Source organism: Sinocyclocheilus anshuiensis, unplaced genomic scaffold (genome assembly GCF_001515605.1).
Source record: "Sinocyclocheilus anshuiensis isolate Anshui unplaced genomic scaffold, SAMN03320099.WGS_v1.1 scaffold1531, whole genome shotgun sequence".
In the NCBI taxonomy this organism is placed as follows: domain Eukaryota; kingdom Metazoa; phylum Chordata; class Actinopteri; order Cypriniformes; family Cyprinidae; genus Sinocyclocheilus; species Sinocyclocheilus anshuiensis.
In genome coordinates this window covers 992,124-1,018,016 of record NW_015551200.1, presented here as the reverse complement: position 1 = coordinate 1,018,016, position 25,893 = coordinate 992,124, and the positions used below count along the sequence as shown (strand labels likewise).

General features: G+C 36.6%; 3 protein-coding genes across 6 annotated transcripts in view; 1 reads left to right on the top strand and 2 right to left on the bottom strand.

The window, feature by feature from the left end:
* tmprss13b (transmembrane serine protease 13b) overlaps positions 1–4,445 on the bottom strand; it is a 7,302-nt gene extending 2,857 nt beyond the window's left edge. The window contains exons 1-6 of one of the 2 annotated variants that reach the window (XM_016453591.1): positions 4,294–4,445; positions 1,325–1,478; positions 1,042–1,155; positions 726–845; positions 518–644; positions 124–219 (exon numbers count right to left, since the gene is read on the bottom strand). In XM_016453591.1, coding sequence (XP_016309077.1) covers positions 124–219; positions 518–644; positions 726–845; positions 1,042–1,155; positions 1,325–1,478; positions 4,294–4,308 — 626 coding nt within the window. In that variant the 5' untranslated portion in view covers positions 4,309–4,445. The remainder of the gene's footprint in view (positions 1–123; positions 220–517; positions 645–725; positions 846–1,041; positions 1,156–1,324; positions 1,479–4,293) is intronic. The other variant, XM_016453590.1, reaches the window with a different exon arrangement.
* Positions 4,446–5,292: 847 nt separating this feature from the next.
* tmprss4b (transmembrane serine protease 4b) lies at positions 5,293–10,155 on the top strand. Of its 3 annotated transcripts, none has more exons than XM_016453653.1 (11): positions 5,293–5,690; positions 5,800–5,952; positions 6,755–6,881; positions 7,048–7,164; positions 7,262–7,305; positions 7,763–7,925; positions 8,188–8,300; positions 8,954–9,043; positions 9,204–9,346; positions 9,467–9,616; positions 9,692–10,155. In XM_016453653.1, the coding sequence occupies exons 1-11, from the start codon at positions 5,495–5,497 to the stop codon at positions 9,701–9,703; spliced, it is 1,308 nt and encodes a 435-aa protein (XP_016309139.1). In that variant the 5' UTR covers positions 5,293–5,494; the 3' UTR covers positions 9,704–10,155. The 3 variants fall into 3 exon arrangements, with proteins under 3 accessions (XP_016309139.1, XP_016309138.1, XP_016309140.1); XM_016453652.1 differs by having other exon boundaries at positions 5,294–5,690; positions 8,188–8,354; XM_016453654.1 differs by having other exon boundaries at positions 5,295–5,633; positions 8,188–8,354.
* A 3,147-nt stretch (positions 10,156–13,302) lies between these two features.
* The window catches only part of LOC107663372 (sodium channel subunit beta-4-like), an 18,649-nt gene continuing 6,058 nt past the window's right edge, over positions 13,303–25,893 (bottom strand). The window contains exons 2-6 of the mRNA XM_016453580.1: positions 25,251–25,363; positions 22,300–22,463; positions 15,207–15,429; positions 14,927–15,056; positions 13,303–14,292 (exon numbers count right to left, since the gene is read on the bottom strand). Of these exons, the coding sequence (XP_016309066.1) occupies positions 14,208–14,292; positions 14,927–15,056; positions 15,207–15,429; positions 22,300–22,463; positions 25,251–25,363 (715 nt within the window). The 3' untranslated portion in view covers positions 13,303–14,207. The remainder of the gene's footprint in view (positions 14,293–14,926; positions 15,057–15,206; positions 15,430–22,299; positions 22,464–25,250; positions 25,364–25,893) is intronic.

Below are 25,893 nucleotides of genomic sequence, written 5' to 3'. Positions count from 1 at the left end.
CTGCAATATAACAAAGAGTGAAAAATTGAAGGGGGTCTGAATACTTTCCGTACCCACTGTGTATATATATATATATATTATTTATTTATTGCTGTTTTTCAGCAGCAAATTTCTGGGTTTTACCTTGTATTAACGCTCGCCTGGATAGTGTTTGTAAACTGACTGTTCAAACTTTGAAAGGTGGATGAACTGGTATTCAAGACACCAACTTCATAACTCCTGTAAAGCACACAAACCGAAACACATATGAATACATTTCATACAGATGTTCTTAATATTGTTTGTTGTTTGTTTGCTTGTGATTCAATGCCATGACAGGTTTTATGGCTATCTTTTCTTTTTTGTGAAAAAAAAACAAAAAAAAACTATCAATATATGTATATAATTTTTTTTCATAAAACCTCCAAAACCAAGTAATCTCGAAATTAAAAAGTCTTTTAAAAGTTGTGTTTAATATGTGCTTTTGTCTCAGATCACAATAATTATGTGTTTGTGTGTGTGTGTGTATTATACTTACTGTATGAAGCCAAGCTGTTGGCAGGTTTGGTCTGCTATGTTTTTATTCCAGCCCTGTGCACAGACTGGAAGGAAGCTTTTGTTCTTAGAAGTCATGACCTGCAATTCATTTGCTGTACCAAACCGCACTATAGAAACATTCAAATCAAATCAGTATATGATTTCCAACTGAAAAGAGATTTCATTATTGATATGTGATTGACACTGACCACAGCGAGATTCATCACTGCCTTGAGAACAGTCTCTCTTTCCATCACAGTCGACTGATGAAGGGGGGCACGTTTCTGTCTCCGTTTCTTTCTGAGCCCACAGTAATGGCCCATAGCGCACTGTGCAGGAGTCGAAAATAGAGTTAAAAGTGTACCTGTGAAAAGTCACTCTTCATGGAGGCTGCACCAAATGACACATTCAAATTTAGTAATAGTATACACAACCCAAAATACAGTATTTAATGTCTGATTAAAAGTAGTAGGCAGAACAGCACAAATGTCGATAAATATTATTACATATAAAATATATGCTCACCTCCCATCCAGACGGCAATTACAACCAGCACAGCTATAACAGCAGTACCACTCGACCCTCTACAGCAATACCTTTTGTTCCTGTGTGAGGGAGCTTGACCTCTCTGTGTTGGGACTGCAGAAAGAAAACAACAATAGCTATTGACACAAATACATACATGCTAATAATTATTTAATACAGATACAAAGAATTTAATTATTTAATTATGATCCCTCAAATTATTTTAATAACCATGTTTTTAAGACCTATGCGTGTATAGGTAGAATGTGCTATTAAATATTACTTGTCTGTACAACACAAGGAGCAGGTGTTTGATGTATTGGCTGTGGTATGTAGTACGGCTGGACTTGGGTGGCTGACAATGTCTGAAGACTCGGATATGAAGGTGGAGGCGTGTTGTGATTCACCACAGAATCATATGAGGGAGGAGACTCAGTCTGTATTCATAAAATAAATGCAAGATGTTTATAAATCTATATTTCTATAAACACTGTTCGCTCTCATCTGTCATCAAATTAAATTCACAGTAAACATATCTGTACTGTCAATCAGAGTTCAAATGAATTGTTCATACATTTACGATAAGCCTGATATTCAAGGCCCTGCTTAATGCAGTGGAGCTGCTTTTCTGTTTAACAAGGACAGAATTCACCTTAAAAGAAATTATTTGTCATATATTTAGTAAATACATTACCGTGTTATATTGTCATAATTTATATACAGTTATAATTTTAATATACACTATATTGACAAAAGTATTGGGACACCCCTTTCTAATGAATAGTTTTGACTACTGTAGTCATTTCCATGAGTACAAATCTTAATGTTAAAGCATATAATGATATTCTAGGGGATTGTGTGCTTCTAATTAGCAATAGTTTAGACCGGAACCTTTTCTATTTTAACATGACAATGACTCTGTGTATAGGGCAAGGATCAAAAAGAAGTGATTGATTCAGTCAGTGTGGAAGAACTTGACTGGTCTGCAGAAAGCAAAGTCCTAATCCCATCTGAACACTTCTGGTGTGACTTTAAATGCAGACCTTGAGCCAAAAACTCTGCATTTTAAGTCACACAAGAGGTGTTCAGCAGGTGTTCAGATTACGGTATTCCTTTCTGCAGACCAGTCAAGTTCTTTGTACTCATTGAAATTACTAAAGTAGTCAAACCTGTTCATTAGAAAGGGGTGTCCCAATACTTTTGTCAATGTATTGTATATTAATTCATATACATTTCTCTCTAGATATAATACAAGCACCTCCTCACCATCAGCGGGCACAATTATTATATTCTCTCAAATAAATTATTCCAACAATGATAACATTTTAGCACCTTATTCAAAAATTGTAATCCTGATTTTTGGTACATTCGAATGTGTCTGTGGTGCAAATCTGGATGGGGGAGTACCATGTGAGACACAAACCTGCTGATACACATCAGTCTACAACACACTGTTGAGCAAGGATTTGACTCTGGCTACGACTGCATGGGGATTTGGTAACAGGTGAAGGAAGATGGTGAAACCAAAATCCCCTTTACTTTTTTAGTCCTGCCTGACCAAATGTGTGATTCAATGAACCTCCTTTTCCATATTCAAATAAGTGTGCCAAATAAGTGCCCATACTCACACCTGTTCTACAGATATACCATACATATATATATATTATAAAGACAGAAGCAAGATGTTGCATGGAGTTAACAGAGCATTTCAGACATCTTAGCCACTTAAATGCATTATATACATAGGCGCATTGTTTGCCTTGAATTTGAAAAAAAATTGAATTTGTTGTAGTTTTTCATAATGAAGCGATTTTTTTTATATAACCCAGATATTATATCACCCATTAATCATTAACTGGTTTTCTAAGAGTTGTGTACACTACACACAAAAGTAGCGTAGGACTATATTTATTTTGGTTCCCATATATACCAGATGACTGCTACCCTCCCCTAGTAAAAAAGTTATATATTTACAATACATTTATTTCATTCTAAATATAGTTCAAATCTTATCTATTCACGAACAGCTTGTAACACTCCAAAGAGAAAGGAAAACTTGAAATCGCATCATCTGACCCCTTTAACATATTTACTGGCATGTTGCTTAAGACTTACTTAAAAATTATAATTAAAATGTATTTGGAGTACTACTTTCTTAAAATTAAGCCTAAAATGTGTTTAATGTCACTATTGATGAGGATTGTATGATCTTTGGACAATATCAGTCTTTAAATGCCAGATATTTAAAGTGTACCTGGAGTACACTTGCAACAGGTCCACTTTAGCACAATCAAATATACTTCAGTATATCTTTAGTTGGACTTCAGCAATACTTCCGCACATTTAGAGTGCAAAAATAAAAAAAAAGTACAGAATTAGACTTTAAGTATACCAGTTTAGTATAACAACAGTACAATTGCATTGTATTTTTATTAAGCAAATAAATATGTAAATGTATTTGCTGTATAATTAGCATGAAATAAAAGTATTTCAAATACATTTTAGTATATTTATTTTTCACTAGTCTTGCAATATCTCTTGCAATATACTAGACTATTTTATTTTTTTGCTATGCATAGTGTACTGAACCCAACAGGCATTTATTGTAAGTCTGACCAAATCCAGATGATTTAAGTGGTTTATATTTGTTCCATACTTAGATTTCACAAAAATCACGTTTGTAATAATTCTCAGTGACCAACGTCCAGTAAATGACACTGTGAATTTTGATTTTAAACACAGCATGTTTTTCTTTTCTTTTCTTTCTTTACTAGGATTGATCTGTAAGATTCAGAATCATGCCCTTCCTTCTTACGGCATGTTGCCGATCTTCTCTCTAACTGCATCCAGTTGGAACATGCTCTATATATTTCACACAGTGAATCATTCACTCAGTCACATGTAATATGCCTCATTTTTATAATTTTGTTACTTTTTTTATAACCAAATGGTTACTAATTCTATTAAAATATTCTACCTAAGGAAGTTAGAATGTATACGTGTTAATAATTATTACAGGTAACTAAGGTAACTAGGACACAATACCAAGACAACTGTAGTGTTACACACAAGCTGATGAGAAACAAAATGATGCTAATACATTCACAATAATATATCAATAAAATCACAAAACAAGAGTTGTATCAAAACTAACCACAAAAAGAACTGATCACACACTTGAAATACAATTGTTTGTTCTATATATCCATGTTTGTTTTGAGAACATTTTGTTGGGTATTAAAGTATTCATACCTTTCTGTGCTCCATTGATGAGTATCCGTTTAAAGAGATAAGGAAGACTCTACCTGTACCTAAGCTATGTATTTCTTTTCTGTCATGCACCTGCTAGTGGCACAGTACAACTATTACATCATCAGAGCAGGACAAACTCACCCTGTAGAAACTCATTTTCACCTGTTTAACTGGTTTAACAGGCAACCTTTTTAAACAGAGTTTCTTAACAACATGTCAATAGAAACATTGTAATGCAGATACACAAACAGAGAACAGAATTTTCCATCACAACAGAAATTGAGAAATTTTGAGAAATTGATTCCATCAGACTGTCATTCTATCACACAAGTATGTTTACACATAGATCACATTTCACACAATATCCCACACAATTTGTGAATAAAGGCAAGATAGTCTGAGTGTTTTTGAATATATTTAGACTGACAGTACAAACATCAGTTATCACAGATTAATTGAAATAAGGGAATAATGGACACACCTGCACACACACATACACATTAACACATTTCACAGAAAAAACACAATCACGTTTATAAATAGTGTCTCAAATTTCTAATACAAAACTGGCAAATGTGCATCAGGTGTCTGATGTACTTAAAAACCTTGGTATTTTGTATGTCATAATTTTTATTCAGCAAGGTGTGTCTTTTAGATGCCAAAAAATGAGCAATAAAAACCAACACCTGTCATTCAAGACAAAATTATTCTCTACTGCGTTACTTATTTAAGGTATTTGGTATCATGCTGACAAATTCTCTTCATGTTAAATAAGCTCTCTGAACTTAAAATTATAAAAATTACATTTAAGCCGAATATGAAATCAAAGGCTGAATTCAGAATTCCATTAGCATACTAGCATAGGCTACTACTCAAATGTGGTAGAACTAGTAAGCTGTTTTGTGAACTAGTAGTGCTGTTCTGAATTCAGCCAAAGTCTCATCAAAACCTGCCACCAACTGATTAGTTAACACAGATCAGCTGAGTGAAGGTGATAACTAGGGAGTCCCTAAACACTGCTAGTGTCTGCTGTTAGTCATTCATATGATGGGCACCCTTGTGAGATTCACTAATTAGAACTATGAGATAATAATACCAGTCACACATGTAAACCTATTCAGAATATATTTAGCCATACAACCAGTAAAATCCACTGTTTTGGCTAGATTTCTTTCTATCGGTTTTTTTTCTCTGGTTTCTCATGGCTCTGAGGCTAAAGCGAAGGCGAGAACTGAGCACACTGAGGACTGAGGAGAGCAGAGCACGCTGGAGATCAACTGTTATCACCGTGTGCTGTGTGCTAGTGATACTAGCGACCTTGATAGTGGGGTTGTATTTTAGTAAGAATCTATTGCCATGCCATTCTCCTTTCTCTGCCATCTTTATTTTTCTTCATTGTAAATTACTTATCACTATATGACAATCATTTTATTACTTTGACCACTTCATATAAAACATTCTCTCTGAAAATGATCTTTGTTTGTTGTTTGCTTGTATACTTTCCAGCCGTTAAGATCTTGAATAGCAAGTTTTTCTTCTGCTCTGGCTCACTGAGGTTCATTTCAATAGAAAAGGCATGTGATGGAAAGGCTAACTGTGCAGGCGGTGAGGATGAAATCACATGTGTATCCAAACTGTGGACCAATGACACGTATCCAGGTGATTATGCACACTTACACTCTTAAAAATAAAGGCTCCTAAAAGTTTTTTTTTAATGCAATGCCATAGAACATTGTACAGGGTTCTCTAAAGCAGTGGTTCCCAACCCTGGTCCTGGAGGCACCCCAACACTGCACATTTTGCATGTCTCCTTTCTCTGACACACCAATTTCAGGTCTTGGAGCAGGGCTGTCCAAACTCGGTCCTGGAGGGCCGGTGTCCTGCGGAGTTTAGCTCCAACCCTAATTAAACACACCTGAACCAGCTAATCAAGCTCTTACTAGGCATAGAAACTTCCAGTCAGGTGTGTTGAGGCAAGTTGGAGCTAAACTCTGCAGGACACAGGCCCTCCAGGACCGAGTTTGGACAGCCCCGTCTTGGAGTCTCTATAATGAGCTGATGATCTGAATCAGGTGTGTTTGATTACGGAGACATGCAAAACATGCAGTGTTGGGGTGCCTCCAGGACCAGGGTTGGGAACCCCTGCTCTAAAGAACCTTATAGTCAGTAGTTATTAAAATAACTATTTTTATTTTCTTATTAATTTCTAATGTGATAAACATGTTTAAAAATATAAATAAGAACCTTTATGTAAGAATGTATTTAACCTTTTTCCACTGTACAGAAGCTTTTGTGAAATGGAAGGGTGCCACTGATGATTCTAAATGGAACCAGAGATGCCAATAAAGAACCTTAATTTTTTTTACACCACTTTTGAGAATTTTTAACTGTCCCCTGGCCTTGCTTTACTAAAGATGAATTTGTAGGCGAACATGTGATTCATCTATATTTACCGATGTAGTGAGGCTGATGGGGGACAGACTGGTCCTGCAGGTGTTCAGTAATGAGGGTGGATGGAGAACAGTGTGTGCTGATAACTGGAGGACAAAGCACACGCGGTTAGCCTGTCAACAACTGGGATATACAGTGTAAGTAGAGCACACACATGGCACAATAGTTTAAAACCAATTACCATTAGTAAACTAAGCTGTAAAACCATATGTAAGTGCTGTCATATTGCAACATTTAAGAAATCTGGTCATCTTCCCATTGATTGCAGTATATAGTGTTTATTCAGGAAATATTCCACTACAGGAGTCCACGAAGTACACGAATCCCGGTAAGGAGTCTGCTCTTCAACCCTCAAGATGCATTTGCTACAGTCAGCAAAAACTCCACACACTCTGACATCCAGAGTTTCCTCTCAGTCAGGTGAGATACACTTGCTATGAGGTCATTTGTGATATTCTCCACATAAAATAATCATGTTGTCATTTACATATGGAAATAATGGTGTGCTCTCTCACAGTGACAGATGTTTCTCTGGCTCAGTGGTGTCTGTGTCCTGCTCAGGTAAAACTGTTGAGGTGTGTGTGTGGGTCAGGTTTTGCATTGTTTTTGGCTTCCTTTCCATTCATGGGATTTGAATTTAATTGGCCACTGTGCACAAAAAATGGGACCGGAATGACAGGAAGGGGAATTTATTGAATTGCAGTTGAAAGACATTCAACACGCTGGCAATGTTCTATAATGGTCCCTCTGTCTGTACATAAAGCTTAGAAAATGAATGGCCTTTTTTTCCACATTTTTAAACTTTTAATTAAGTTTTTCAAACTTCAACTTCAAAATCAAAGTTTTTTTTTTTTATAACAAACTTTCCCTTTTTTTCCCTTTCAATTAATTTTTAATTCTACTTCAAATCTGAGTGTCAATTTTATTTCCAGTTTGCTTTTTTTCAGGAATTAGGAAGCATACTAATATCTTGTTTGTTCATGTCTCTTATTATAAACGTCCCCACGTGTTAATACAGACTGTGGGGAGGTGGTGGGAGAGGACCGTATTGTTGGTGGGCTGGACACAGCAGTCGAACACTGGCCGTGGCAGGTTAGTCTTCAGTGGAACCACCAGCATGTTTGTGGAGGAGCATTACTGTCCAAGCACTGGGTCATATCAACTGCTCACTGTTTCACAGGGTAAGCCATTCACAAATGCAAGATGTGTTCTAGAACAGAATTTTAGTCAAAAGCATTTTGATTTGATTCAGTTTTCCCCCTAAATAACTCGGTTGACTAATGAAATGTCTTAAATAGTAAACCTAATCCAGTTGTTTTTTAATAAAATTCTTCTTTACAATAAGAAAACACATTTTTACTTGTTTAAATTTATGACTATAGGTTAGTTGGTCCACTTAGATGTTGTTTTGTGACTTGCTGCATTGCTTACACAAACTCTTAGCCGGACACGAGAGCTGAGTCCATGGACTGTGGTGTTGGGTCAGACCGAAGTGGCGGGATCCAGGGGTGTCAGCGTGGAGACTATTGTTGTCCACAATAACTACAGTCGCTTGAGTAATGACTTTGACATTGCTATGCTAAAACTCACTTGGCCTGTCACTGTTGGGGGTACGGTACTTCATTCATCCATTCTGATTAACTGCTTTCTTATATCAGCGATTTAAAATGAGACTAAATTATTATATAAGAGACATTTTAAGTTGCTTGAGTCCCACTACAGTATCTGTAACTATATTTTCCCTCCTTTGCTGCTAGCTTGACATTTAAGATACTTTATGAAACCCCATTTTTTAACAACAACAACAAGAGATTTCCCATTTAAAAAAACAAAAACTTTTACTCACCCTCATGTTGAGCCAAACCTGTATGTTGCTCCATTTGGCTTTTTCTTCCCCAAACAATGACGGTTAATGGTTATGGTTCATAGAGAGCTCCAAAAACACACACACAAAAAAATAAAGGTCGTCCATAACATATAACACATATAACATAAAACATGAATAAGGATCACTTGCAGTATGTTTTGGTTATTTTTAACTTAATTCCTTTGAGAAGCCTCAATGTGTAATTACTCTAGCATCCAAGTACTCGAAAGCAGTAATGTCAGTAGTTAAGTAGTAAAGTCAGTGGTTTGTGATGTTTATCATAGAACAAAAGGCCCAAATAAATGTAATTGGCTAAAGGTCTCATTTTCTGTATATCCTTAGACTCAATCTTGCCAGTTTGTTTACCCCCACACCAGCTGTCTATGAAGGAGATGCTTGTGGTGACTGGATGGGGATTGCTCAAGGAGAAAGGTAAGAGGAAGGGGCTTTGTCACTTAATGGATAATTGTAAACTCTAAGGCAGGACTGTGACCTTCTACCCGTTTTAAATCAGAAATCCACCTTTTGTTCAGTTTCTCCCACATTCTCTATATTGTTTTGTCTCTGGCATTTCCTCATTCTCATTTTACAGGTGAGCTGCCCTCTGTGCTGCAGAAAGCTTCAGTGCCCCTGATTGACAGGTCCGAGTGTTCCAAGCCCTCTGTTTACGGTTCCGCCATTACTCCCAGAATGCTTTGTGCGGGATTCCTCAAAGGAAACATAGATGCGTGTCAGGTAACGACAACAAATGAAAAATCAAATGCAGGCTCCCCTTCAGAAGTGATGTATATCATTGTCTTTGTATCCAGAAAAAAGCAATTTCCAAGTCACTTTAAAGTATTCTCTCTTTTTCAGGGGGACAGTGGGGGTCTGCTAGTGTACCTTTCATCTCGTTGGCAGTTAATGGGTATAGTGAGTTGGGGAGTGGGCTGTGCACGTGAGGGAAAACCTGGAGTTTACACTGATGTTAGTCAACTTCTCAACTGGATCTACACTGTAATGGAGGTATGTTTCACATGATTGTGCACATTAATATACAAGAACAGAAAATATATTTCCATATTGAATGTCATGTTTCAGAGACAGCCGTGAGAAAGTGAACCATGGACGCATAACTTCATGCTTTTGTGACACAGGAGGAAAGACATATCTCCTCAGAGTACAGAAATCAATGTTCTTGAATCTAGATATTGTTCAATTTTATAGTTATTTTGACACGTATGTCAAAACATCATGCTTTTTTTTGTCTCACTATTCACATTTCCTGTAAGTCTACTGTATGTTCATTCTAAGGCTGTTAAAGTACTTTAAGTGTTTTAATTTTTTTTTCTGACCAAAAGCATTTAGAAAGCAAAAAATAAATAAAATAAGGCTCTTACTTGATGCATTTACTAATCCACACATCAATAATCCATTACTAATGCACACATCACAACCTTTGTTTTATCTAAAACATTTTATTTTAGTAGCTGCTTATTATAAAGAAATACAATATGCATGACTGTGCAGTCCAATGGGGAATAACAGGCCTGCACACTGGCTTAAGGAAAAGTAGCATTTTTTTCAGTGTATGATACAGCATGTGTTTTACATTCCGTTTTACAGGGACTGATGTCAAACAATGTCTACTGTGTGTTGTGTTGAGCTGAGATCGACTATCAGGATTGGTGTTCCAAATTCCAAGTTTGTCATTTTCCAAACAGTACTCCTAAGGCAGTGTTCCTTCTGACTCTGTGGACTTTTGAGTCCTTCAGGCCTCTATTCCCCTTGGTCTTACATTTTTGTCTCAACAGTCTGGTGTAGCTCAGTCTTCATAAAACATCTGAATGTATCTGATTCAGTTAAAAAAAACTATTTGTACATTTACTAGTTTGGGTTTATCCATTTAAGATATTTCCCTATCCATCTGAGTGATTTAAATGATAAACTGTAAGTAACTGAAGAATTTTTTTTTTTTTTTTCGAGGTCTCGGACAGAAATTTGCTTTAAATTCCAATGTCAAAAGATGAACAGAGAAATACTTTTTAGGAAAAATATTCACTTCAAATAATGGTGGGAACTTCCCCTTTGCATTCACTCCTAATGTCTGTGGTTTGGTTGAAAAATGTGTGACTATCACTATCACAATTAGGCCATGACTACTGCCAAGCCTGACAAATAACTAATGCAACCAAAACTGATATGTTGTTAATTAAATAGTGCATTAATAGAGGGACGACTGTAAGGACAACATTAATTAAAAGCCCAATATCAAGCAGAATATCAAACTCTTTCACTGAGCGACCTGAGAAAACCTCAACTGTTCCAAAATTTCTAAAACATTAAATGCAGAGATATTAAATACAAGTTCAGCACAATGATATGATGAAAATGTTTGAATAAGAGGTAGTACAAGTGCTTTGAATATGTATGAATGTACCTTTCCAATATTTCTCCTATTAAAAGAAGCTAAAGAGCCCTCTAAATGTGTATTGCTTTACTGACCTGTGTGCCATAAGATCATATTAAAAAATAAAATCTGAGGATCAATAACATTATCACAACTGTTTGTTAAAGTGACCCTTTAACAAACAGAATAACAATCATTTCAGCTACTCCCCTTTTTACAATGTTAAATATAAGATACTGTTTCCAAATGAAATTGCTGTTTCAATAGACATTTAGTGATGTTACATTGGGGTATGAGAGGACAGCTACTAGATATAGCCTACAGTACACATTGCTTATAGATTTTTTTCAGGTCCAAATATGGTATAAATTTACCAGATTTCTCCTACTGTTTTTTTGTGCTCTATAGTTACAACCTCTGATTAGATTATTAATTTGGAGTTAACTAATTTGGCACTGAAAACAAGCTGCTTTTTCAAGGAAGACTTTCATGACCAACATCACCCAAGATTCACAGTAAAATTCATTAACAACTGCAAAATCCAAAGACCTGTAAAATTCTTCAAGCATTCAGTAATAATTGGTGAGCTCTCTAAAGCAGATCAATAGATTAGTTTCAATATTTTCTTTATATTAAAGGCACAATATGTAATTTTTTGCCACTAGAGGGCACGTATTCAAAACAAACGAAACAAAGGCGTAAAACTAGGTCGCTGTGATTTTGCCAAGTAAGACATGTTCCTGGATCAACATCTTTTGTTGATCCTGGATCAACATAACTGTCCAAAAATACAGACTTAACCCAATCCCTACCCCTAAACCTAACCTTACCCATAATTTATTCCTAAAATCAGAGGGAAATGATAGCTGATTAACAAGGGTGTAGAAGCACCTAACCCTGATTGTAAGCCTAAAACAGATATTTCCTGAAAAGTTGTCGCTCAATTCTGATTGGTTGATAGGAATGTTGTTCCAGGATCAACAAGGATGTTGATCCAGGAACATGTTGTACTTGGTGAAATCACAGTCACCTTTGATTAGATGACGCCGTGACTGAGTGTGGAATCATGGGAGTTGTCGTCTTCATCCCCACAGCCGAAGCAATCCGATGGGACTTGGGCAGAAATCATGTTCATGTATGAGCTAATGTATTAAAGATTTATTAACGTCTTAGTATGAAGCAGGGTGAGGCTGAAAGCCGTCGAAGCGAAACGAGGCCTGAATGAGCGTGACACACAGCTCGAAAGCAGCGGAGCTTTTATTATGCCACAGTCGACCACTTCCGCTCATCCGGAAAGCAGCGGAAGTAAGCAGTGAAACATCTGGGATAATGTAAGTACACAAGTCAGCAAAATATATAAAACTGTTCTAGGGGTTTTTGGATATTTTAATAATAAAATCTTACATACTGTGCCTTTAACAACTCTGTTAAAATATATCTCCCTAAATAATATTTAACTAAAAGCGATAACATATCTTTTTAAATGACGGGATAATCTGTTGTCAGTCATTTAGAGTTTTGTACATCACTTCTGTATTTTAATAAGATTATTGGTACATTTTATCTATTGATTAATCTTATTTCATTTCTAATTGAATGAACAGACCTCATCAGACTTGCTTGACGTCAGTCCCTTCTCTTGTCTCCACTGAATTCCCTGAATCCTTCAAGTGAAAGTTTGATGCTTTATGCTTATTAGCTAAACTTCTGAAAATCTGTGAGATTACATTCAGTCATGTCTCGATTATTAAATCTATATTTACATCATATATACACGTTCATTTAGTTAGTTGCTTTGCATGACTGTATGATGATGAGTTTATTGCCTTTAAATATTGCATTTTCATTATGTCATAGGGTGAGCTGCATGGTTTTCAGGTCACAGTATGTCTGTTTGCATTGAAAGGTTATATATATATTTTTCCTTTTTGGTATTCATATTTTGTTTAGCATGGAAATTCACCAAGCTATTTTTTAGTTTCAAAGCTGATGATAATTATGTTCAGTATGTGACAATTGTGTTTCAATATTTCAATAAAAAAGCATTACATATAATGTTTCTACTGTTATAGTCAGCCATGTACTCCTAAAACTTCTGGCCATTTAACATGCTATAATGCACTGGAAATGATTTGAAGCAGCATTTTCAGTGTTTCATTCAGGGATTTCTCTAAGAGGATACTGATTTCTACGGATTGTCAAGTATCATTCATTAGCTTGTATTTACTAACTGTTTGGTGGCTTTTGCAGTTTTGCAGCGTTTTTTTCTTTCTTTTTTCTTTTCTTTTCTCTCTTTTTTTTCTTCTTTGCATTGTAATGTTCTGCATTGATTCAGTCATCCTCGCCAAAAGGTGACGACAGAAGTGTTAACAGGCACCTGTGTTTCATTTTCAAGCAAAAATGGTAATGAGATTTATTTTGAACTGGACTCAAGACTGTTCAAATAAGGCCTAATTCTCCCTTCATGCTTATTACAATCAGAGTTCTGCTGATTTTTATTTATTTTTTTGCTCTATTTAGAGGTACTGCATTAAAACATGCAGTGTCATTAACCAGCTATGACAGTCTGTCAGTGAAACAATGCAAATCACTGTTGCATAACTGATCTTTCTACAACAGATATATTTTCAAATTCGATGGCCATTTGACAAACAGCACTGCATGTTTTGTTCTTTTTAACACAAGAAACGTACTCCTTTCACAACTATTTTAGTTACATACCTACAGTACAAATGAGGCCATGGGCCCTTCACAGTTTTACAGTGCAGTTCAATGCACTAAATGAATAGCATAGCTAAATTTTTCCCTGTGTCAAGCATTGTTGAAGAAAATATTTAATTTTTCTATCATAAGAATAAATACAGCCCACAGATTCGGTGTGGGCCAAGAAACTAAAGTGCGTGAGGCTGCATGTGTGGTGCATATTTAAATGCATATATAAATTGAAATATATGCAGAAATACATTATGCCCCTCTTTTTATTCATATCCGTGTTTATGCATCAACTAAATGTTTAAAATGAGTCATGTGACTATCATCCATGGAAATGTTATGAATGAAAATCTTGTTTAATACTATGATTGCTCTACATCATAAAAACATAAGTATAGCATTTGTAAACACGGATGTAAATAAAAAGAGAGGGCACAGCATGATGGCTGATCCATGTTTTCACGTGCATGTGGGACTGTGTTTGGTTGCACGCTGTCATGCTTTCTTTGGTGTAGATTTGGAGCCCGACAGACCGTTCTCTGTGTTCTCAATCCCTGAGGAGGTGACAAGGCATTCCTTACTGAAAAATATAGAAAGAAATAGGCACAATGAGAGGAAGATAATATATAGATGATAAAGAAGGATGATGTATAGATGATAAGGAAGATAATATATAGATAATATACATACTACTATTACTAACTGTCAGACTCTGTTCCATGTTTTGTGTGTGTGTCCTGCTCCCCATATGTCAGACTCTGTTCCATGTTGTGTGTCGTGCTCCCCATGTGCCTTCCCATGCCCTTATTTGGTTAGTTTCCTGTTCCTGTCCTGATTAGTTTATTTCATTTGTCCCAGGTGTTTCCCTTGGTTTTATTGCTCCCAGGTGTGTCTCGTCATCCCCTCCTCCTGTGTGTGTGTATAAAATGTGTTCCCAGTCCCAAGTTCTCTGTCCGCTGTTGAACGTCTTCGTGTAAACGTCTTCCTGTGTTCGTCTCCCTTGGTTCCTTGGTGGTTTATGCAAATAAAGTCCTGTCAACATTCTCCAGCGTCTCCTCGTCCCTCGTGTGTGTGCAACGTGACACTAACATATACATTTTTATATCAATTGTTTTATAATTCATTTTTATTGTCAAGCAATGACATGGTCTGTATCTGGAAAAGGGTACGAGAATTTATACATGTGTAAATCCTAAAGGTTGCCAAGAACTCACTTTTTTTCCTCAATCTTTGCGAGAACGAACAGAGTGAAGTTTTTTAGCAGCATGAAGGCCATTAAAAAAGCGATGAATCCACCAACACAGGAGGCAATCATGATGGTGAGTGTGTTATCAACCTCCCTTACTGAGAATAGGGTAGCCAGAGAATATGACAAAAGGGAATGAGAGAGGAGAAAAAGGCAAACAGAGTTATTTTAATAATGACCTTGAAGTGTGATGTTCATGTATCATTCTCTCTCTGTAACTCCCTCTCTTCCCACCCTGCAACACTTACGTTCCTCTACTACATATAGAGTGAAAATGGCGCTGTGATTCTTGCCCTTCTCTTTGGGGTTTTTGCCAAAGCAGACGTAGTCACCTACATCCTCAAATGTTACATTCCAAAGCAGGATGGAGATGTTATTTTCTTTACTGGAGCCGACATACTCCACCCTCTCACGGTAAATGTTCACTTTATTTGGCTCCACATGATCCGTTGGAATTACAGAATCAGCCACCTAATTGGGAAACAGAACTGTCAGTTATTAATGTTAAACTGAGCATATGTAAAGATGTTTTTTGTCTTTGAGACTGTCTGAAGTGCAAATTTATATCTTAATATATTGATAACTCCAACTGCTCTCCTTGACTTTGAAGACTGATACTTGAAAGGAAACTTACAATTTACTGCACAGAACATGACACTGAGAAACAATATCAGGTAAATGGAATGATTATAAATAGCAAATAGCCTAAATAAATAGGCTATGTTGACAGGAAATACTGAATGAAAATATTTAGTAATTTTTACCTGTATATTATCCTAAAGCTTCCGCTAAGAAAACAGTCTACTACAACATTATAAAACAATCGGCAGTGACAAGACGAACACTGCAGCAATATTAACAGTAAATGTAAAGTGAAAGTGAAGTGACGTGTGGCCAAGTATGGTGACCCATACTTGGAATTTGTGCTCTGCATTTAACCCATCCAAGTGCACACACAAACACCCGGAGAAGTGGGCAGCCATATTGCTGCGGCGCCCGGGGAGCAGTTTGGGGGTTCGGTGCCTTGCTCAAGGGTCTCACCTCAGTCATGGTATTGAAGGTGGAAGAGAGCGCTGGTTATTTACTCTCCCAACCAACAATTCCTGCCTGACCTGAGACTCAAACCCGCAACCTTCGGGTTACAAGTCCAACTCTCTAACTATTAGGCCACGACTGCCCCCAAGTACTATAATTTTAAGTACTGAAGTCCTCTGAAGTTATTGTAACTACAACCGATAACTGAGACGCAAGATGGCGCCAGTTGCGTTTTTTATGAAAGCGAGCGAGTCTATGGAAGCAGATTAGACTCAATAATAATTCACGGAAAAGACGCAATGCACACATGCGTATCCCAATTCACATGCATGAAACCCAATTCACGTGCACAAAAAAAAAAAATTCACAAAAACCAATTCACGTGCACAAAATAAGAATACACATTCATAAAATATATACGTTTCACAAATGCAAAACACAATTCACACAATACATCATGGACTGTGAATGTGTGAATCCTCTTGGATTTGTGTGTCTATTTTTGAGACTTTCCTGGCAGCGAACTCCTCCCACGCGGGACACTCGTACTCTTTAGCCAATCAGATTTGAGCCTGACGATCAACCAATCATAACCCGCTGTGGGCGTGCCTACCTGGATGTTACGTCATCAGCTTGAGACCACAGTTGCCAAGTCCGCTTATTATAATACATTATGTGTAATGTATGCAAAGTTGTTATTCATTAATGTCATCTCTGAATTGTTTGCAATAAAAAAAAAAAATAAAATAATAAAAAAAGTCTGCTTATTATAGACGACTTTGAGCTTCTTTTGCTGAAAAAAATCCAGGGCCGCAGCGGGTTGCATTTTTTTTTTTGGCTTATTTAAAAAAATACGGTTGCTTGTTTGGAAAATCTGACAAGCAACTTTGTTTCTTTACACTTATGTTCGCCATATTCTCCAATGCATTGATTGACACTCCAGTCAGCCAATTAGTGCAATAATATAAGTGCTGTAGCATAATTGCTCAAATATTCTGCCCATCATGTTCAAAAAGAAGGAGCGTGACGCTGTAATCCAAGCGATGATAGTAGACTTAGTGTTCTTCTCCTTTTCCATCTCTCTAATCCTATTCTGCTCACAGGTGATTGGAGATGAGTATTGTTCCCACTTTGATTTTTGTAAAAATAACTTCTGTTTTTACTTTTTAGATAAAAGAGTAGTTTCAGTTTAATATGTTGCAGGCTCATTTATTGGTAATATATAATTGATAATAAATAATATTGATGATAATAAATCATCAAAAAATATTGGGCTTGTTTTTGAAGCTTCGGTTGCTTATTTGTCTCGCGAGAGTTGGCAACAGTGTTCAAGTCACGGCAGTGGTTTGTGCAGTTGATCGTTTCATTTCAGTTAACTAGCCTTGTAAAGGTGTATTGTTTTATCTTTGCATGCTTAAAACTTGGAAGTAAAATCATTCGTTTAGACACACTCATTAACGTGACCAGTGTAAGCCAGCAGCTGCTGTTTAGTCCAGAGTGTATTGATTTAATATCGATCGATTCTTATGTTTATTTAATAAATAATCATTATTCACGTTGATGCCATACCACATTAAGATTAATAGAATAAGGTTTTGACTGATGGAACATGTCGTAAATAAATAGAAGATTGTGAAAATATAGTTTTTGGATATTTTTCAAGCGGTCTCTTGAGTTTTTGCTTATTGAGGACATGAAAGAGCTGTACACAGCAGAGCTTGTCTTGTGTCTCAAGTCTTGCTATGACACGCATTCAGCCGATGATGATGTATATAATAACATGCACACATTGGAAACCATGTACATTTAATTTTAGTTTGTTTATGCTGCAAATACTATTTATTTCAGAATTGTGAGGCTGATGATTTACAAATTGCTGAGACAACCCGTGACCCTGCTGTTCCTAATTCATCCCCTTACAAGTTATGAGGTGATATGAATCTAGAAGTTTCATTTCAAAACAGTCATGTTGCAACCCATCCATTTTGACAGTTTCAACAGATTTTTTAAGTCATGCATTATTACTACATTTCTTTTAGAATGGTACCCTATGACTTTGAATTTGTTAAGGTGTAAAGCTTTGTTAAGCATTGTTAAATGTTCTTGTTATTGTTCTGGTTTTATGTCAGAATTAAAACATTCAAAGCAAGTCAGTTGTTACAGTTGCTGCACAAGATTTATTAATTTATTAAAGTTTATTAAGGTTTTCTGAATATTTTGGGAATGAAATGTCCATGAAATGACTAGACCATGATTAATTGTAATGTGCCTGTAACATGAAATATGAATTGACAATTATGAGAGAGTACAAATGTAATACAACTACAGCTGAGATTGGCTCGATACCAGTTTGACGCTGTGCTAGAAGTTCTTCAGTCAAAGGGTATTCAAATCTCATTTACACTGAATGGCTGGTATAGTGTCCCATTTAGATTCTTTAGCATTCTTTTAAAGTAAATTTCATGGCCGAATGATAAATACATGTAATACATTATGTGAAAAGTTAATTAATCAAATGTTTTAGATCCAGTCTTCACTATCTCTCTCTCTGTCAGGACGTGCCAGATTTTGGTGTGATATTCAAAGCAGTTAACACCTTGGCTTGTTAACTCTTATACTTTTACAAGAGATACAGACACAGAAAGAGCAGGAAGCATAAGATAAATTGATAAAAATAACTGAATAAAGTTTACTGAAGAATCTTTGCTGCATTGCTTTTTATGATCAGTCTGTCTTTGTCTGACCAGAATAAATTCCACAACTGTGCAAGCAAATACAATTGCTGCTTCCCAACATCAACTTGTGTATTGTAATCTCAAGGATTTTTTACATCAAAACTCAACACAAGATTAAACATTAACAATGGTTAATCACAGTAATATAATATGAAAAATTAAGAAAATGAATGTTGATTACATTAAGAAATTAATACATAAAGGTAAAGGACATAAAAGAGATAAAGATTCATGTGAAGGAAGGGGTCTGTAACTCATCCAGATGTTGTGCCAAAGTGTTTAAATCCTGAAAAATGCAAGGAAAACAATTAGTGTGTATTAATTAAACACTGCATCATGTTGCACAAATGGTAAGTACAAACACACCGTTTTTCATACACTGAGTTCTCGTGAGGTCTGTTCATCTATATAAGCTATGATGATAAGGGCAGGGTCAGCAATAAGCGGAAGCTAAACACTGGCCACCCAGCGTTGCTGAACAAAAACAGGGCAATGAGCAGAATTCTTTTTTTCATTTTAGCCAATATACGGGACACTGTGGCTAACACAAGACAGCTGCATTTTTGGCAACACCATCTGTATTCATAGCAGCTGCTGGCTTACACTGGTCATGTTAACAAGTGTGTCTAAACGACCGACATTACATCCAAGTAGTGATGTTCAATTCTTGAACGAATCATTCTTTTGAGCCGGTTCTCAGGAAGTAACCGGTTGAGCTGGTTCACAAAATCGAACTGAATCGAACTTTAGTTCCGGGGTGATGACGCAGGACGCACAGCCGAAGCACGTCCGACTCAAAAAGAACCGAATGAGCCGGTTCAACCAACTGTCGAAGTTTGCCGAAGATAACTGAGGACTCAAAAAGAACCAAATGAGCCGGTTTAACCAACTGTCGAAGTTTGCCGAAGATAACTGAGGACTCAAAAATAACCAAATGAGCCGGTTTAACCAACTGTCGAAGTTTGCCGAAGATAACTGAGGACTCAAAATGAACCGAATGAGCCGGTTTAACCAACTGTCGAAGTTTGCCGAAGATAACCGAGGACTCAAAATTAACCGAATGAGCCGGTTTAACCAACTGTCGAAGTTTGCCGAGGATTCTGATGAGTGAGTTGCACTGCGTGTGTATATCACCGAGGATTTGAACGAGCCTGATACGTAAAGTTTCTTTATAACACCCAAAACATAGGCTACTGGAGATATGCTTATGAATCGTTTTATTAAAAAGCCCTGGAGTTTTATTAAAACATGGGAAAACCTGAATTTTAGCATGGTTTATTCTGCATGCAAATCTTATTTTAAGTTGTTTAAGCGAAATCAAGGAGTTTATAAGACAGGTTTATTCTTTCTTTATACTTTAGACATGTAGAACATATCCACGTTTGTGCTGTTGTGTGTGTGCTGTAGGTGCAAAACTTTTAGGAATCTTATCTAAGTTGTAGGTTAATCAATACTGGTCAGTCGTATCTGACATAAAGGATCCGCGAATGAAACTGACCACTGATACCATTAACTTAAGTGAATGAAAGGAAATTATCAGCTATGCGCAGTCACACAAATAACGTTTTATTTGAATGTTTCAGTATGTGTTGACACAAATGACTTTATTTGAATGTTTCATTGATACGACATGGCACTGAGTTGTTAGAAAAGAAATGCATAGTGATATCATTGCTTGATGACGCCAGGAACCGATGAATCTGCTTTTTGAACCGGTTCAATGAGCCGAACTGTCCGAAAAGAACCGAAAAGTATCGGACTTTGCATCACTACTTCCAAGTTTTAATCATGCAAAGATAAAACAATACACCTTTACAAGGCTAGTAGTTAAAGGGATAGTTCACCCAAAAATGAAAATTTGAGGTTTATCTGCTTACCCCCAGGGCATCCAAGATGTAGGTGACTTTGTTTCTTCAGTAGAACACAAACGAAGATTTTTAAGTCAAACCGTTGCAGTCTGCCAGTCTTATAATGCAAGTGGATGGGAAACACGGCTTTGAGACAAAAAAAACATACACAAACAAAACCAAATTAAACCCTGCGGCTCGTGACGATACATTGATGTCTAAAGACACGAAACGATCGGTCTGTGCAAGAAACTGAACAGTATTTATATAATTTTTTACCTCTGATTCACCACAATGTCCGAAACTGTCCTGAGCGCTCAAAATGGACCATTGACACTCTATCTACAATTTCAATTAGGAGTGTCAATAGTCCATTTGAGAGATAGGTAGCGGTAATGCACTTATAAGTCTGTGATCCGCCGTAAAGCAAGAAGAAGAAGACGCGTCACGCTCTGGCTGTCGAGAACGTGCTCAGGACAGTTCAGACATTGCGGTGAATCAGAGGTAAAAAATATAAATACTGTTCAGTTTCTTGCACAGACCAATCGTTTTGTGTCTTTACACATCAATGTATCGTCACGAGCCACAGGGTTTAATTGGGTTTTGTTTGTGTATGTTTTTTGACTCTCAAAGCCGTGATTCCCATTCACTTCCATTATAAGACTGACAGACTGCAACGGTTTGAGTTAAAAATCTTCATTTGTGTTCTACTGAAGAAACAAAGTCACCTACATCTTGGATGCCCTGGGGGTAAGCAGATAAACATCAAATTTTCATTTTTGGGTGAACTATCCCTTTAACTGAAATGAAACGGTCAACTGCACAAACCTCTGCCATGACTTGAACCGTGGTCTCGTGCTGATGACGTAACATCCAGGTAGGCACACCCACAGCGGGTTATGATTGGTCGATCGACAGGCTCAAATCTGATTGGCTAAAGAGTACGAGTGTCCCGCGTGGGAGGAGTTCGCTGCCAGGAAAGTCTCAAAAATACACACACAAATCCAAGGTGATTCACACATTCACAGTCCATGATGAACACATGAATTCAAAATTTTCCTCTTTTTTTTTTCAAAATATTCAAAATTTTTGTACACAGTTGCACATCTGTGAATTGTGTTTTGCATTTGTGAAATGTATTTTATGAATTTATATTCTTATTTTGTGCACGTGAATTGGTTTTTGTGAATATATTTTTTTCGTGCACGTGAATTGGGTTTCATGCATGTGAATTGGGATACGCATGTGTGCATCGTGTCCTTTGTGTAAATTATTATTGAGTCTAATCTGCTTCCATAGAGTCTGCGGTCAAATTAAGGAATGTCTGACCACTGGATGACTCAACATAAGAACGTGCAAAGGAGCTCACGAGATCAATACCACAAATGTACTTATTTGATTAGTAACCAAAAACAGCACAAATACTTTTTTTAAACAGAAAAATCCAAAAATCCAAAAATTTTATTTTCAGGTTTAAATTAGATTTTAAATGGCAAATTTTCAATGTGGTCTCAAACCATTGATCCCTCAATACAGTTTGTTGATTAGTAGGCGTAATAGGCCTATTAAATATGGGCTGTGTCTGTGTGGTAATATCTATTCTATTCTATTCTATTCTAAGCAAATGACATGCAATAGGCCTATTTGATTATTCTGCTTATTTTTAATGTACATTAGTGGAATAAGTAGGCAATCCCATGATTATTAAACTGAATAGGGGTTACCTTCTGCATGGTGCCATTATCATTGAACTCCCATTTGAAGTAGAGGTTAGTGATCCCAATACAGCTGGCATAGGTGCAAGGCAGAAGCACTGTGCTGCCGTTCACTGCTTCTAGAAATGGAACCTTACCAGTAGACATCTCCAGAGCATGAACGCAACACACACCTGAAACAGGAAGAGAAAGCAGATGAAGACGGAAAACATTCCTAGACATGCAGTGTCATTATCAAAACCTGAAGAGAAAGAAGAAAATATATCAAAGGTCATTAAGACCTATTATTGACATACATAACTGACATATGCACAAAAACATATATACAATGCACCCATTTATTCTCTCTTGCTTTCACTCATAAAGGTTATGTTGAAGCTCCATTTACCCCACAACCTTCTAGTTACTAGCCCAGAGTGATATCTACTATGCAACATAGCATTTTTATAGGCTATCTGCTGTATACTGTACACTCTAAAAAATGCTGGGTTAAATACAACCCAGTGCTGGGTAAAATAGGGACAAACCCAGCAATTGGGTTGTTTTGACCCAGCGGTTGGGTTACTACCCAGAAGGTTGGGTTAAACATTTAACCCAACCGCTGGGTCAAAACAGCCCAATTGCTGGGTTTGTCCCTATTTTACCCAGCACTGTGTTGTATTTAACCCAGCATTTTTTAGAGTGTATGGTGTGCTGCCAACCTTTGGAGAACCTATGTTAAATTTTAGTGGTTTGCTCGGTGATCATTTCAGCACCCAGACATGTTAAAATAAATAAATCATGAATAAATCTTTGTGAGAATTTATAGCGTCAATAAATATAATTAGTCAAGTAAGAAACCTCTCAACAACCCCCAAACAACTCACTCTTTTTCAGTCATGGTTTAGAAAGTGTAATAGTAAAACAAAAATAGTAATACCAATAATAGTGAAAAAACAAAACTAAATTAATAATAATAATAAAAACAGTCTATGGTGTTTTCTACCATGCAGAACACAGCTGATTAAGGAGTTTGAATATGTCAGCATGTAGGTTCATATAACAGCTTTCACATTTCAGATGTGGTTCTACAGAGATACTGTTACATGTGCATAGCATTTTTTAGTCATCTATATTTAACCTGTTCTGTTCTTGGCGTTTACGATTACTTTTATGGTCTTCTATTACTGTGAAATACGTAAGAGGTATAATTTAATGAGTGATTTAATTATGTGCATGTTCTCTTGCTTCGTTGTGAGAATCAATTTATTGATATTCATGGTATATTGTATAAGTTTGAATGCAGTTTTGCAAGCTGACAGTGAAACTGCATGACTGGATATTAAAAAAGTACATATACATAATATATATAGGCCTATAGAATATATAACATCTATAACTGTAACTATAAATGTATTATTGTAGATGAGAAACAAGCAGGCTGCGGTGACCTTACATACACACCTGGGCTCTCTGACGTCAGGTGTCCAGAAGTTTGCTTGGCACACAATGTGACAGAATTAACATGTGCCGGCATGAGAGTGCTGAGTTTACACAGCTGTGTAACTCATCAGGAAAGGTTACATGAGCAGTGAAGAGGTCCTACCAATCAACTGTACCCTTTCATGAGAGATATTTTAAACCAGGACATGAGTGATTGTGGAAACACTGTGTACTCAATCAACATGCTTGTCATCATGTATTCTAAAGAGACATTGTGCTTCCGTTACAGAAATGTAGCCTGCTGTTTTACCCCAGAGAAACATTTAATTGCATATAAATTGATGAGGAAAAAGTCTTATGAGACCTAATGATTCTCAGTATGTATCTTCCAAATTACCTTAGGAGATAGGCAATTAAAAAATTTAATAAATAAAAATAGGCATACATTTCATTTTTTTTATTTTACTATAAAATACAGAGTTACAGTGTAAAATAAATGTAGATAGCAAACCCCATATACTATGAAACTATATGATAAAAAAAATATTTCAAAGTGTCTTAAGCAGTTTGCCTCAAACAGTCATGATTTTCAGACAACTTGATTCTAGAGCCTATTTAATGGTAACTTCCGCCTCTTGTCTTTCATCTCAGCTCTCTTCAAAATCGGTGATTAACTTAGCATGAATAAAGATCTATGATACTCCCCTTTACCAGCCATGAAATAAAATTCCTTACTGTAAGTCTCATCTTGCATTAGTCCGTGGTGGTGGTCCAAAGTATGTTCTCTAGAGCAGCACGGGACGCCCCGTACACAACTCTCACACACATAATTGTCTGTCAATCATTCATAATATGCCATCATAACTGACAAACAAAATTTGAACTTGCCATTTAATTATCTGTAAACTGAATGTATCGTTTGCTCATTGAAGAAAATAAAAAGTATAAATCATAAAAAAAGATCTTTAAAATAAGCAAGCAATAAATATTCATCAGAGCCATGTCATGCCATATTCAAATACATCTTGATTTGTGATATGCAAGGCCAAACCTAAATGATAAAACACTTAGCTTAATGAAATAAAGCAGTGTAAACATTTTAACATGATCAGACAGAGAGTATCGAGTCAGATTTGAAATGACATGACGGTGAGCAAATTATAACTCTGACCACAGTTTCCTGTGAGTAGTTCAATTTTCAGAGGCAAAAATGTCCCAGAAATTTGAGCCACTAAACTAATGCCGACTTTAACACTTTACTCTACTGCTTCTCTGCAATGCAACATTAGGAGCTGGATTTGTGCGTGTCTGTGTTTAGGACATCAGAGAACTGCACAGACTTTGCAAGCTCACAGCTTTTAATATGAATTTTTAATATGAATTATTAGTACAGTTAGTACAGGACTTGGTACTAGTACATACTTTCTACAAGAACAGGGATTCAGTTTTTCGAGCTTATTTTTGTAAATCAAAATCATAACTGAACATTACAGATAACAACAGCATGTTTTCAGTAGAAGAAGGTAGAGGAGTCTTACCAATGATGAGTGTGAGCAGAAGACAGGACGCAGTTCTTTCTGAAGGCACGCCACCGCCTCCTCCTCCTCTTCCTCCTCCTCTCAGACGTCCTCTGCTCTGTCTCCATCCTCCACTTCACTTTCTTCTCCCTTCTTTTTGTCACGTGCACCTGTCTTCCTCAGCAGTTCACGTCCAGTTCGTCAGTTTCCCAGAAGTCCTCAAGATGCTTCCTGGTGGCAAAGACTCCGCTTCTCAGCAGTTGTGCACTAGATCAATCTGTGCTTGCAGTTCCTAACATCAAACATAAGATTCCTTCTGTCAAAGGCCTGTCCAGGTCTCAAGAGATATGGAAGCACAAGGATCTGCCCAGCTGTGAAGAAGAAGTTTCTAGAACTCCACCTGGCTCCGTTTTTCGGTTGTTCGGTTGCTCTCTGACCTGTGAAAAGGGAAGTTTTGAACAGAAGGGTACATCCAAACTCAAGTACATACAAATAAAACCACACTACAAATCCCTATATTAAAAAAAGTGATCCCACAACTATAGCCCTATCTGTTATAACCTCACCAAGAGAGATCAGCTGACAGAACCCACTTAAGTCAGCGAGTTTTGACCATAATTTGGTTTGGATAAAAGCATCTACAGCATACATGCAAATTAATAAA